Here is a 13,394-nt window from a genome sequence, read left to right on the forward strand (position 1 = left end):
TTACATGACTGACCCACAAACAAATAACTTTAATTTTTTTTTTTTTTTTTTTTTTTTGAGCAGGAGCTGGGCCTTGAGGGCCCCTGCTCCAACCCCAAGCTGCATTTATGATATAACCCATCACAGCTGGATTTTAAAAATACACAAAAAAATATACAATATACATTATAAAACCTAGGTGGGGTTTGGAGGTGGCCTGAGCGATATGCAAACAGTGAGGACCTTCAGGAAGCTCGGGCAGGGTCGGGATAAGGAAGGGAAGGGGCACAGTACTTCATATGAAACTCATAAATACCCACAGGTGGCTGCTGGACAGGCCCGGCTGGCTCTGGGGACCTGGGTGTTGAGAAGGGGCAGCAGGTGAAGGGTTAACCTTCAGTCCCAGAACTGGGTCTGGGAGCTGCTACTCTAGGCAGGTAGACTGAGGTGGGGAAGAACCTAAGGGAGCAGTGCCCACCAAGGGTTTGTCAGATCCAAGCCTCAGGCAAAAGAAAAACCAAAAGCCTTGTGCTAGTCCCTCCCTCTGGGCCTCTGGTCTGCCCAGAGGCTGGGACCTCCTTCCTCTACCTTGCCCTCAATCTGGAGGGTGCTGGGGGGTGCCCCATCTTCCTAGGGCCCCTGGCTGGCTTGTGGGCTAATGGGGTGCTAATGGGGTCTAGTAGCTGCTGTGCTCCCTTCTTCATGCCCAGTCTGAAACAGGTGCTCCCCTAACCCAGCTCCCCTCAATGAGGCTCCACTCCACACTGCAGAGCCTCTCCCCTACCCTGCGGCCAGCCCCCGCCCCAGGGAGGTAGTGTAAACCTGGGCTCTGGGGACAAGCAGCTCTGGATGAGAACTCCAGCTCTGCCCACCTCTCCTGTGGGTCCCTCAACTTCCTGGAGCCTGGGCACTTCATCTGAAACCCAGAGATCCATGCTTGCTGTGCGGAGTCTGAGGACCACACAAGCCATGCAACGAGTCTGGGCACCAGGCCTGTGACACAAAGGGCCAAGGAAGTGTGGGCCCCTCTGTCCTCAGTCCAACCACGACCGGACACTCTCCCAGGGCCTCTGCTCACTGACTCCCTTGGTCTCCATCCTGCCCTCACCTGCCCATCACGCTCCCCCAAGGGTGGGGGGGAGGGCAGTGGCCACACATGCCGGAGGCTGAAGGTGTCCCCTATCCCCACCTCTCTGAGGTCACGCGAGGCTGGGCAGAGCAGGGTGATGGTGGGTCAGCGCCCCGGACAGGCTGCCCCACCACTGAGCCCTCCTCTCCTCTCTTCTCCCACAATTAAAGCGCAGAACAGTGGCAGGGAGTGTGTGTGCTGGGGTAGGTGGGGAGGCCTCCTGGGTCCTGGGCCTGAGGCCTGGCAGGTAGATGAATCCTCAATTCTGGACCCCCCCAGGGGTGCCAGGCAGGTGTGGAGAGGAGATGCTCACCCTGCATCCTTATGGAGGCGCAGAGGGCACCCTAGTCTTTGACGAGCTTGTAGACATGGTGCTGGGCCCCGTGCTCACTGGTGGAGACTTCGAAGACAAAAGCAATGACAAGCAGGGTCTCCTGGGAGTCCCGGCTTGTGACCACCTGCGGGGGAGCAGGTAAGAGATTCAGGAGGTCAGGGAGAAAAGGGGGCTGAACAGACCATTCTCCTTTCTGGATCTGTGCCTTTCATCCAAGCAATGTGTCTGGCTACCCAACTTGGAGGCCCTGGCCTGTGGGACTCCCCATGACCCCTGCTGCCCCCATACCTGCAGGATGGTGAAGTTCTCCAGCACGCTGTTCATCATGTACTTCTCAGGCAGGTGCTTCAGCTTGTGGATGAAATTGATCATGTACTCGCACATGGGTGAGCGGTGGATACGGTACACAAAGCGCCCGTTCTCCAGCCTGGCATATTCAGTCTGCAGAGAATATGGAGAAGGTGTCACTCAGCCTGCCTGCTCCCAGCCCCGCCAAGCCACCCAGAGCCCCCACTCACCTCCACCTTCTCTACCACCTGTTTGCCAAAGGAGCACACCTTGGTGGAGACGCTGATGGTCATGCTATCAGCAGAGCTGTACTGAGAGCTGACCCCATAGAAGGCTCCCGGGCCCTCCTGGATGGTGCTGTTGAGGTCGGCCTGGCAATGGGGGTGGGAGGTGTTAGGTGCTGGCAGAGACCAGAAGTATTCCCGCCACACCACATCAGAGTCCTGCCCAAGGATCCATCTCTGGCACTCTGCCCACAAGCCATGAGGATGGAGCAGGGTCAGAGGTCAATGCAGTGGGCCTGGATGTTGCACCTCTGGGGTGGGGAAGGGGGCTTGGAGCAGAGAAGGCTAGGGGGACTCACCCAGAACTTGACAAGGAAGAAGGCATTAGGGGGCCCCTTCTCATAGAGCTCCTTCAGTCCTCCCTTTTTCTCGGGGAATTTGTCATAGATCTGGCGCACGTCTACTGCCTCCAGGGGTGGGTCTGAGAAGGCAGGGTTCGTCTGGCCGATGTGCACAAACAGGTGTTTGCTGTACTGTGGGGAGGGCCCAGACAGGGTCAGGAGAGTACTCAGGCTTGCAGGCCCGGAGGTGGGGAAGGGAGCACTGCACAGGTATAGAATTGCCTGAGGCTTCCTGAACAGGCCAGACCCCCAACCCCCAGATCCTGAGTTGCAGCCCGGGATCACCCGGCCGGCCTCTCCACAATTGTGCAAAGCCTCACCCTCACCCCCAAACGCGTTACCGTGTCAGGGTCTCGCTGCACCTCCATGAAGGCTGAATACTCGAGGAGCCGCAGCCGGGAGGAGGCAATGGTACGGTCCTGCCACACAGGCACAGAGGCAGCAGCTGAGGGGAGCGGGGCCAGGGGCTCATAACCTGGGAGGGTGAGACAGATTTTCATCTGCATAGACGCATGCAGGTGCTTACTGACAAAGCTGCCCCCAGCTTGCAAAGGTGCCCCTTTTGGGAAGGAACATGTGTTGGATTTTGACTCCCCTACTAGGTGTCCTTGTACAGTGCACAACCTGCACAACCATATGTGGTGGCCCTAGTAGTATATATCAAAAACATTTCCTTGTGTGACTATTAATGTGTGTTTAAACAGAAAACACAGAGAAGTAAAAAAGGGAAAGAACAATTACCCAGAATCCTACCATCTAGAGAGAGAAAGCCTTGTTAAGATTTCGGTGCATTTCCTTATGAGGAGTTTTCTACCCATAGAGATGTGTGTAAATGTAGGTTTTGGTGGTGTGTGCTTGTAGCTGTGTATTGGCTATGGTTTTTTGTTTTTCTGAGATGGAGTTTCACTCTTGTTGCCCAGGCTGGAGTGCAATGGCACAATCTTGGCTCACTGCAACCTCCACCCCCTGGGTTTAAGTGATTCTCCTGCCTCAGCCTCCCAAGTAGCTGGGACTACAGCCATGCGCCACCATGCCCAGCTAATTTTTGTATTTAGTAGAGACGGGGTTTCACCATGTTGGTCAGGCTGGTCTCGAACTCCTGACCTCAGGTGATCCACCTGCCTCAGCCTCCCAAAGTGCTGGGATTACAGGCATGAGCCACCACGCCCAGCTTGGCTATGGTTTTGTGCCAGAGATCTGGAAGCAACATTGTACAAGGTAAAGGGGCTATTCCTGGCCTGTCCCAATCTCCTATAGATGTCACAACCCCCTCCCTCCCAAAGCAAACACATACAGTTGGACCCCAGCTCTCCTGAGTGGAGGTGCAGCTGCCAAGGGAGAGCACCTCGTGTGGGGAACTTACTGCTGAGCGTCGGCGGCAGGGGCGGCTGGATGGGGTAGGCTGGCTGTGCAAAGGGCTTGATGCTGCAGACAGGAGCACAGCCTGGTGAGAGGGCTCCCTCTTCCCCACCTTCCACCTGGCCCAGCCCCTCTTCTAAGACCCCAGGAGCAAGCCACCCAGCCTTTCTGCTGAGGCCCAGAAACGCATGCTGAAAAGCTAACTCGCAAGCTTTTTGTTTTCTGCACATTTTAGCTTTTGTGAAATCCTGCTGCGTCTCCCAGCTGATCTGCCCATTTAGTGTAAGATTTCATTTCAACCTTCCCCACCCCCCACCCTGAAAAGCTGCTCCTTAAGCTGAGAGTCTTTTGATGAAAGTTGTTTTAGAGTTGAAGAACCAGCACACTTGACCACCTGACTTGTTAACTGAGAGACTGCCTCAGAAACTGAGTGGAAAGTAAACAAAGGGATGGATGACAAGTGGATGCATGCCAATGAGAGAATGCATAGGTGAACAGCCAGCACATCAGCTGTCCTGTTGCCACTCTCCAGCTTTTTTTTTTTTTTTTTTTTTTTTGAGACAGGGTCTCCCTTTGTTGCTCAGGCTGTAGTTGTAATGGTGCAATCAAGGCTCACTACAGCCTGGAACTGGAACTCCTGAGCTCAAGCAATCCTAGCCTGCCTTGGCCTCCCAAGTAGCTAGAACTACAGGCACGCACCACCACGCCTGGCTAATTTTTTTTTTTTTTGGAGAGAGCAAGTCTTGCCCTGTTACCCAGGCTGATTCTGAACTCCTGGCCTCAAGCAATCCTCCCACCTCGGCCTCCCAAAGTGCTAGGATTGATTACAGTTGTGAGCCACCACCCAGCCTGCATCCCTCTATTTTTGAATTAAAACTTTGCTCAGCTGTTGCTGGAGCCCAACTGGGAGGGAAGCCCTGTGCGGCTGCCAGGAGGAAGAGGGCATGGGACGATGAGCCACAATACTCACTCCTGAGAGGGTCCAGGCTGCTGTCCCAGGAGAGGGGGGCTGCTCCAGAACTGCAGGGATGAGACAAGGCCCAGGGGCCCCTCAGCATCCATGAACCCCACTAAAGCTCATCCTTTACGGCACACCCCCACACCAGCCCACCTCCTGGGACCCATGTACCCGCGAGGAAGTGGAGAAGACGGCCTGGGGCAGAGGGGAGGGTGGGCTGAACTTGTTCTGCAGGACACTGGCAGAGACGATCTGGGCAGAGGACATGGACGCCATGCTCTGAAGGGCTTTGTCCTTGGAGACCTGGTCCTGGGGAGAGGGGGCTGCATGAAGCCAGGGCCAGGCTGGATGAGGCCAGGGCTTGCTTTAGGGCCTCTCCCATAACCCCGGCAGAGTCCAAAGCACTATGATGGCAGGTGTTCCTGAAGATCCAGGCCTGGATTCCAGCCCCAGCTCTGCTGTGTGATCTTGGGAGAGTCCCTGCACCTTCCTGGTCTCAGTCCCCCAAGTGCCCATCACCACTGACCACAACCACAGTAAGAAATTATTTTATTTTATTCCAAAGGCCAATATATATCAAGATATTTCCTCTTACTGTATGTCATGTACTCTCCTATTTTCCTTTTTCTTTTTTTTTTTTTTGAGACGGAGTCTCGCTCTGTTGCCCAGGCTGGAGTGCAGCGGCGCGATCTCGGCTCACTGCAAGCTCTGCCTCCCAGGTTCACGCCATTCTCCTGCCTCAGCCTCCCGAGTAGCTGGGACTACAGGTGCCTGCCACCACGCCCGGCTAATTTTTTTGGTATTTTTAGTAGAGACAGGGTTTCACTGTGTTAGCCAGGATGGTCTCGATCTCCTAACCTCGTGATCCACCCACCTCGGCCTCCCAAAGTGCTGGGATTACAGGGGTGAGCCACCGCGCCTGTCTACTCTCCTATTTTCTATTCTGTTTCATCAGTGGTTCTCAAAGTATGGTCCCTGGACTAACACACCAGCATCACCTGGAAGCATGTTAGAAATGTACATTTTTATTTTTTATTTATTTTTTTGAGATGGAGTTTCACTCTTGTTGCCCAGGCTGGAGTGCAATGGCACGATCCCAGCTCACCGCAACCTGCACCTCCCGGGTTCAAGCAGTTCTCCTGCCTCAGCCTCCCAAGTAGCTGGGATTACAGGCATGCGCCACCACGTCCAGCTAATTTTGTATTTTTAGTAGAGACGGGGTTTCTCTATGTTGGTCAGGCTGGTCTTGAAATCCCAACCTCAGGTGATCCACCCGCCTCTGCCTCCCAAAGCGTTGGGATTACAGGCATGAGCCACTGTGCCTGGCTGATATTTTTATTAAAAAAAAAAATTTTATTTGTAGAGATGGGTTCTTGCTACATTGCCCAAGCTGGTCCCAAACTCCTGGGCTAGATGGATTATCCCACCTTGGCCTCCCAAAGTGCTGGGATTACAGGCGTGAGCCACTGTGCCCAACCAGAAATGTACATTTTCAGGCCCTTGCCCAGACCCACTGAATCAGAAACTCTGAGGTAAGGCCCAGAAATTTGGTGTAACAAGCCCTCCAGGTAATTCTGATGCACTCTAAGGTTTTTTGAGAACCACTGTATTTCATTTTTATAGTTTTTTTTGAGACAGAGTCTTGCTTTGTCGCCCAGACTGGAGTGCAGTGGTGCAAGCTTGGCCCACTACAACCTCCACCTCCTGGGTTCAAGCAATTCTCTTGCCTCAGCCTCCGGAGTAGCTGGGATTACAGGCACTCGTCACCATGCACGGCTAATTTTTGTATTTTTAGTAAAGATGGGGTTTCACCATATTGGTCAGGCTGGTCTCGATCTCCTGACCTTGTGATCCACCCACCTCTGCCTCCCAAAGTGCTGGGATTACAGGCGTGAGCCACCACGCCCGGCCATTTCGTTTTTTTTAAATGAGGCTTGCACACCTATTAAGCTGGTTTCATAATCTGTCATTTGAAAATCCTGTATTAGGTGTTAAGACCCTTTCCCCACTCCCACTGGGGAGGGCTGTGCTACTTACCAGGTTCATGGCCTGTGAAGGAGAGAGGGAAGATGGGTTAGAGGACGCGCGCAGCACCAGGGCTGTGGGGGGAGGGACGTCTCTGCGCCTACCTCCACCCAGTGCCCATGGGTTTCAGCTTCCCAGGAGCCCAAGGAAGCTCAGCAGACCCTCCCCGTCCCCACAGAGGGAGTGCCTGCCAGCTGGGACAAGCCCTGGAAAGGGCAGAGTGAGGGAAAACAAGCTGGTGCCCTCTGGGTCTGTCCATATGTTCTGGAACTAGGCTCTGGGCATGGGGGCCTGGGGGTAAGAGGCCCCCTCCGCTGCACCGCTGTGGGCAGGGAGAAGAGCACACGGCCAGCGTGAGGCCCTGAGAAGGGCCTCAGTCATGAACCCCAGACTCTGAGATCCGCAGCTGCAGGACAGCCAGATCTGCAAGGAACTGCCATGCCCACCTCAATAGCCCTGCCGGCCAGTAGCCCCGGGGCCTCCTCCCTGCCCATGGAAGTCCCCATGCAGTTAGTAAGCAGCAGTCAGGAAGGAGAAAAAGAAAAACAGAGAAGAGGAGGGGTGGGCCTTAGTGGCCCCCAGATGGTCTCCCTCTCCCTCACTGACAGGGCCCTTGGGCTTCCTGCTGCCACTTGTGTTTCTTTCTGGACCCCCTCACAGCTTCTCAGCCCCTTGCCTGTCCCAAGCTGGAGCCACAAAGCAGCAACAGGCCTGCACCCAGGAGGGTGCTGGGCAGGCCAGGCCAGGTGGCAGGGGCCCCGTACCTTCAGCTTAGACTGAATCTCCCGAGATTTCCGCCTGGCTAGAACCTGCAAGTGGCTAGAGACCTGTAGAGAGAGAAAGAAAGAGAAAAAGAACAGAAAGAGCGGAAGGAGAGGCAGGAACAGAGCTTCAGCCAGAAAACAGGCACAGTGGGGCTGGAGAGCTGGCCAAGGAAAGGCCTGAGCTATGCAGAGACAGCGCCGTAGGTGAGGGGCCCAGGAGGGCTGAAGGCCCCCGCCAGGCACCCAACATACCTTGATGCCAACCTGGTACTCCCGCACCTTCTTCCGAGCTAGAACCTGTATGTGGCTGGACACCTAGGGGCCGCCCCGCGCCCCGCCAGAGAGGAAAACACAGACAGTGAGGAGGCACAGCCATGGGGTGGCCGCGGGCAAGGAGCATCCCAGACCTCTCATCTCTAGCGAACTACATGTAAATGGGGGGAACTTTTTTCTTTTTGAAACAGGGTTTATGTTGCCCCGGCTGATCTCAAACTCCTGGGCTCAAGCGATCCTCCCACCACAGCCTCCTGAGTAGCTATGGCTATAGGCATGTGCCATTGTGCCCGGTTCAGACACCTCTTGACACTGCCAATTCTGTTCTCTTCTTGGTCTTATCATGATCAAGAGCCACAGTGGCTTCCAGGGCCACCATGTACAGCTGCACAGGTTGTTCACTGGCCCAAAGGGCACCAGTGAGGGCTGAAATCCAGCCCAAGTTCTGCTGCCCAAGCTATGTGTCCTTGTACAAGGCTGTGCCTAACCCTGTCCTCCCCACAAAAAGGGTGACTTTTTCTCACTGGTGTCCTCAGAGAAGACAACCTTTTTCTTATTGGCACCACAGGTGCCAGCAATGGCCATGGTGCTCCTGTTGGCCATTAGCTTATACATCAAGGCCACATCCTCTACCAGGGATCTCCCTGGTACCACTGCCTGAGTCCTCCTGTCAACCCCAACCACAGCACCAGCCTATGAAAAGAGGCCTGGCCCTCCTGCTTTGCTCCCATAACTTTTTCCCCCAATATACCTTCTTTCTGCTTGGGCTAATATATGCTAGTGTGTATATATGTACTCAGTAGGTGCTCTTAATTGCAATTCTTCTCTAGCCATCTCCTCCTCGCAGCCTCCGCAGGCAAACTTGAGCTAATCACTGTCTGGTTGTGTGTGCCCTGGGCTGTGTGCCCAGCTGACACAACAGACCCTTGACCTTGTCAAAGATCTGACCCAGAGGCACAGCGAACCCAAATGTCACTGTTTTCCCCAGGAAACACACAGATCCTTGACGCCACTTCACGCTTTCAGCATTGGCAACTGGCTTTCTTTGTGAGTTGTTTTTACTCCCACAAAGAAAGCTCGTTTTTCTCTTTAATCACAGCCTGACAGTGAGTATGTATGTGATGCCACCTGGTTAGGACCTGGGTGGGTGCTCCTCACGCTGCCTCACTGAGCCCAGGAATCAGACTCCTGTCCAGCAAAATTACCGACCACTTCAGGCTGTGATAGTAACTGGCGTTTACTGAGCACAGATACTATCGTCCTCTGCATTTACACGTACCGACCCCTTGATCTTTACAGCAACACAAAAATACAGGTACTAATATCCCTGACTTACGGATAATAAAACTAAAGCCCGGAAAGGTTAAGCCATCACACAGCTGAGTGCTACAGCCAGGATTCAAACCCAGGCGGTCTGACTCCAGAGCCCACTCTGACTCCACTCACCACCAAGCTACGTTACCAGGACTCACTTGGACCCTTAGCTCAGAAGACTACCTCCAAATGGTTGACTCTGTAACAGCTGAAAGTCACACGGAGCTTCATTCTAACTTAATATTTAGCTCTTTTGTCCATATGGAGGCATTGTGCTTGCTACGAATTGCTGCATGTATGTATCTGTAAAAATCTAAAACTGCATTTCTTTGCCAAAGTAATTTTTTTTTTTTTTTTTAGACAGAGTCTCGCTCTGTCACCCAGGCTAGAGTGCAGTGGCGTGATCTCGGCTCACTGCAACCTCTGCCTCCTGGGTTCAAGCGATTCTCCTGTCTTAGCCTCCCGAGTAGCTGGGATTACAGGTGCGCGCCACCACGCCCAGCTAATTTTTGTATTTTTTAGTAGAGACAGGGTTTCACCATGTTGGTCAGGCTGGTCTCAAACTCCTAACCCAAGTGATCCACCCGCCTCGGCCTCCCAAAGTCCTAGGATTATAGGTCGAAAGTAAATTTTAAAAGGACCAAAAATAAAACCTTGTCAGTGGTTACTCTTTTTAACACATAAAGACATGCCTTGTCCTCACAACCAGAGGACAGATCCCCTTTCACTGGGATCTAAAAACCCAGAGTTCTAAGAAACAGTAAAGATAGGGGGCGTTTCATCCTCGTACCTTATGCCCTTACAATGAAGGCAGTGGTTTCTAAAATTCTGTGCTTGTCAACAGCTGGTTTGTAAAAGCTCTTTTCTGGGCAGCCCTCTCAGGATGCTAGGCAGGAGCAGGTGTGATGGTGGACCCTGAATTCAGGGGCTGGGATGTGCCCCACCTCTGCAATCCACTCTGGCCTCAGTTCAAAGTGACCCAGCTTGGCTGGATGCGGTGGCTCGTGTCTGTAATCCTAGTACTTTGGGAGGCTGAGGCGGGAGGACTGCTTGAGGCCAAGAGTTCAAGAACAACATGGCCAACATAGTGAGACTCCATCTCTATATTAATTATAAAACTTAAAAAAACAAAACAAAACAGTGACCTAGTGACCCTTGGCCCCTTCCCACTCTGACTAACAGGTTCCTATGAACACCTCTTCTGGGTGGAGAAGGACCCGCTGAGAGTTCGCTTCTGAGCTCAGAACAGCTTTCTGTTTATAATAATGTCTTGAATAATAATAATAGCAGTAGCAAATTCTTCTGCAGTGCTTACGCTGTTCTAAGAGTCTTCACATGTTAACTAATTCAATGGCTAAGAATGCAAGGCTGGGAGGCCAACTACTGCCCACTCCCAGGTAGAACCAGTATTTGAACCCAAGGGCTCTAGGGAACAGGGCCCTGGCACATGCCTCCATGTGGTATCCCTGGTGCCTAGAACATAGCAGTAGGTCAATCATTAGCTAAGTGAATAAATTTGGTGCTGCATGAGCTAGACTTAGGGAGGGTGGTTTATAAATGCTTGAATGAATGAGGGATCGTTGCCGCCCCTACACTGGGTAGGGAGGCTCAGAACCTTCCTTTGAGAAAGATGGAACAGCCCAGACTTGTCATATGCACCATGGGGATCTGTGGGTCCAAATCCCACCGGGACAGGAGGCTGGGAGTGTGAGGGTAGCACTGGCCTCCATTCCTCCAGGTCCCACCTCCAGCCTGGCCTCTCTCCCATGCAGTGGGGCCATCACTTCCATCCCCTCCCCTTCAGGTTTCTGTCACCACACTGCCACCTTCCCTGGACCAGAAGCCACTAATTGTCTCTTACATCATCATTTTTCTCCATTCCCACCACCACTACCCTCATCCCAGGCCCTGGCACTGTTGATCTAGGCCTCTGCTTATGCACGCAATGGCCAGCCTCCCTGTCTCCAGCCAGCCCTCTCTAATCTATTGTCCTGGCTGCTTGAGGGCCTTCCTCAACAGCTGCCACCTGTCACTCCCTGCTCCATACCCTCCTGTAGCCCACCGCTGCCCCTTGGGGAACCTGTCCCCCGTGTCTCCTGCTGAGTGTCCCCTACCCCAGCAGTCCCCATCCTCCCTCCGCTACATCAGGCTGCCCACAGGCACGGCTCTTTCCTGCCTGGGGGGCTTGAGGAAGTTACTTAACTTCCCTATGCATCAGTTTCCTCATCGTAAAAAAGATAATTACTGTACCTATCTAATAAGGTTACTGAGAGGATTAAATAAATTAACTTAAAGGAAGCTCTGTATGGGTTTACCATGATTATTAGTTGTATATTCAACTTCCTCAGCCTGGGAGGAAGGGTCCTCTCCCTTTTCTCTGCCTGACTAACTCCCATTCCTTCTTAAAAATACATCCCGAGTGTCACCTCCTCCAGGGAGCCTTCCCAGCTCTCTCTCCCCACTCCCCTAGCCTTGTCTGGGTTGGCTGCTTGTCCCAGAGTGCTCTGCACCCACACTCTCTCAGCCCCGCCACCTTGCTCTGTACCCATCCATCTGACCATCTGGCTCCCTGGCTGGTGAGTGAGCCACTCAGGGCAGGGACCACATAGCAGCCACAGCAGCCCCATGGGCTTATCTGTGGTCCCTGAACCACAGGCCCTGGGCAGGGTAGTAGGTGATCAGAGAGGACAGTGGGGCCATCTCTCCAAGAGAAGTGGGAAGGGTGAATGGAGCTGCTTGGGGGTGGGAGGGCGTAAAATTGAGGGGGTAAGGGAAGCGTGTTGAGGCAAGGAGGGTGGCAGTCCAGGTCAGGGGCAGCCTCGAGAGGGTGGGCAGGGTAGGGGCAAGGGGTTGACCGGGGCAGCTGAGACAGAGTGTGTGGGTGGCGGGCCCAGCATAAACCATCTCTCTACCTGTTTTCTCGTCCGAGTCTTCCCCGTCCTCAGTTTAATATAGCGTGCAATCAACTCATTTCGGCCTAGATTGGGGTGAGAGAGAAAATGAGGAGTGGGCAAAGGGTGGAGCCAGAGGCTGGAGACCCCCACCCCACCGGGAAGCCACTCCACGACCCTCCCCAAAACACTGCTCTTCTGTTCCTCACTCTCTTCACCCCAAGCTGCACATGCAGGGCATGCAAAGGTGGCTGGGGAGTCACAGCCGCATCCTACCGCCTCTAGGACCTAGAGGGGCTGCTCTTCAGGGGAGGGGTGCGTGAGGGCTGCAGGGTAGGAGCAAGCTGGGCTGAGCAGCGCTAGGCACCCTGACAGGCTTCCTTGCAGACAGACCGGGTGGCTGTGGTACAGGTCAGCAGGACAGTAGCCAGGTAGGGCCTGTTCTGGCCAGGGACACCCATCCTCCCAGCCCCTAGCAGTGCTTCCTGCCGGTGTCACCAGCTCCAGTGCTCTTAGTGCATGGATTTGTGGGGGCGTGTGAATGAGCCTGCCCCAGGTGGATGTCCTGCCCTTGCTCTGTCTTTACCCTGGACAAGTCCCTTCCCTTCTCTGGTGAAAGACCAGGAAGGACAGGAAGGCAGCACTGACCGCCTCCAATGTGCCTCCTACACTGGCGGCCTGTGTCAAGATGTGTCACTGAGCATGTCGCCATGTCCTTGTGCCTGTCACCCCCATGTCACCAGTTCCCAGTGTCTCTCCACCCTGTGAGAGCCTTGTGAGCCTTGGGGTGCAGGGTCTGTTCTGCACCACAGACCCTCTGAGGGCCCAAAAGCTGCCAGTGTCCAGGGACTTGGGCCTGAAAGGGGGATGCCTGGGCCACATGGCTGAGCCCAAGTCAGCATGGTCAAGGTGTACACCTCTACCCCCAAATCCAGCCTCTCTGCCCTCCAACCCCATGGCCTCCCCAGAATGGCCAAATTCTCCAAATTCCATTCTGATGACTGAACCAGCCCCACTGCTCCTCCCTTCCCGCCAGCCCCTCTCCACCCCACTCTCTCCACCCTGTCTAAAAATACCCTGTGGGGCTCCCCAGCCTGGGAGGCAGCAGTGGGGGCAGACAGCACCCACCCTGTGGAAGGCACCCTGGACCATCTGCCTGCCCCCAAGGTGGGGCTCTGGGGCTGGGTGGGCGTGGCCAAGGGACACGGAGCAGACCTGATCCCTTCCCACAGGCGCGCCCTGGGAAGGGCTGGGCCTGCCTCGCTCAAGCCACGCGCTGCTGGGAGGAATAGGGGAGCTGGCCAGGAACCAGGCCCAGAAGGGTCGAGTTATCCCAAAAATGCAGCTCTGGGAGAGCCCTCTCAGGGCTGGACAAGAAGGGACACTCCCTTCTGGAAATGGGCAAGATGGCAAAGAGAAGGGCCAGCAAACACAAGGAGTGGGGAAGGGGACTGA

The 13,394-nt window shown here is 54.3% G+C and overlaps 2 protein-coding genes across 2 annotated transcripts in view; both read right to left on the minus strand.

Moving 5' to 3' along the window:
• TEAD3 (TEA domain transcription factor 3) lies at positions 1-7,776 on the minus strand. The gene is made up of 9 exons (XM_030802705.1): positions 6,710-7,776; positions 4,844-4,981; positions 4,685-4,734; positions 3,719-3,780; positions 2,697-2,830; positions 2,314-2,487; positions 1,961-2,101; positions 1,731-1,883; positions 1-1,566 (listed from the first exon to the last, which is right to left on the minus strand). Exons 1-9 carry the CDS (start codon positions 6,716-6,718, stop codon positions 1,453-1,455), a joined length of 975 nt encoding a protein of 324 aa, XP_030658565.1. The 5' UTR covers positions 6,719-7,776; the 3' UTR covers positions 1-1,452.
• Positions 7,071-13,394, minus strand: part of LOC115832281 (chromatin-remodeling ATPase INO80-like) — an 18,343-nt gene continuing 12,019 nt past the window's right edge. The window contains exons 4-6 of the mRNA XM_030802290.1: positions 11,961-12,025; positions 7,356-7,776; positions 7,071-7,120 (exon numbers count right to left, since the gene is read on the minus strand). Coding sequence (XP_030658150.1) covers positions 7,071-7,120; positions 7,356-7,776; positions 11,961-12,025 — 536 coding nt within the window. The remainder of the gene's footprint in view (positions 7,121-7,355; positions 7,777-11,960; positions 12,026-13,394) is intronic.

The sequence above is a fragment of the Nomascus leucogenys genome, chromosome 22a (assembly GCF_006542625.1).
Source record: "Nomascus leucogenys isolate Asia chromosome 22a, Asia_NLE_v1, whole genome shotgun sequence".
Taxonomy (NCBI): Eukaryota; Metazoa; Chordata; class Mammalia; order Primates; family Hylobatidae; genus Nomascus; species Nomascus leucogenys.

Coding starts and splice junctions, on each gene's coding strand:
- TEAD3 (XM_030802705.1), bottom strand. Junction 3,781..4,684: donor CAGCCTGGACCCTCTCAGGA/GTGAGTATTGTG, acceptor TCCTGTCTGCAG/CATCAAGCCCTTTGCACAGC. Junction 1,567..1,730: donor AGAACTTCACCATCCTGCAG/GTATGGGGGCAG, acceptor GCTCCCCCGCAG/GTGGTCACAAGCCGGGACTC.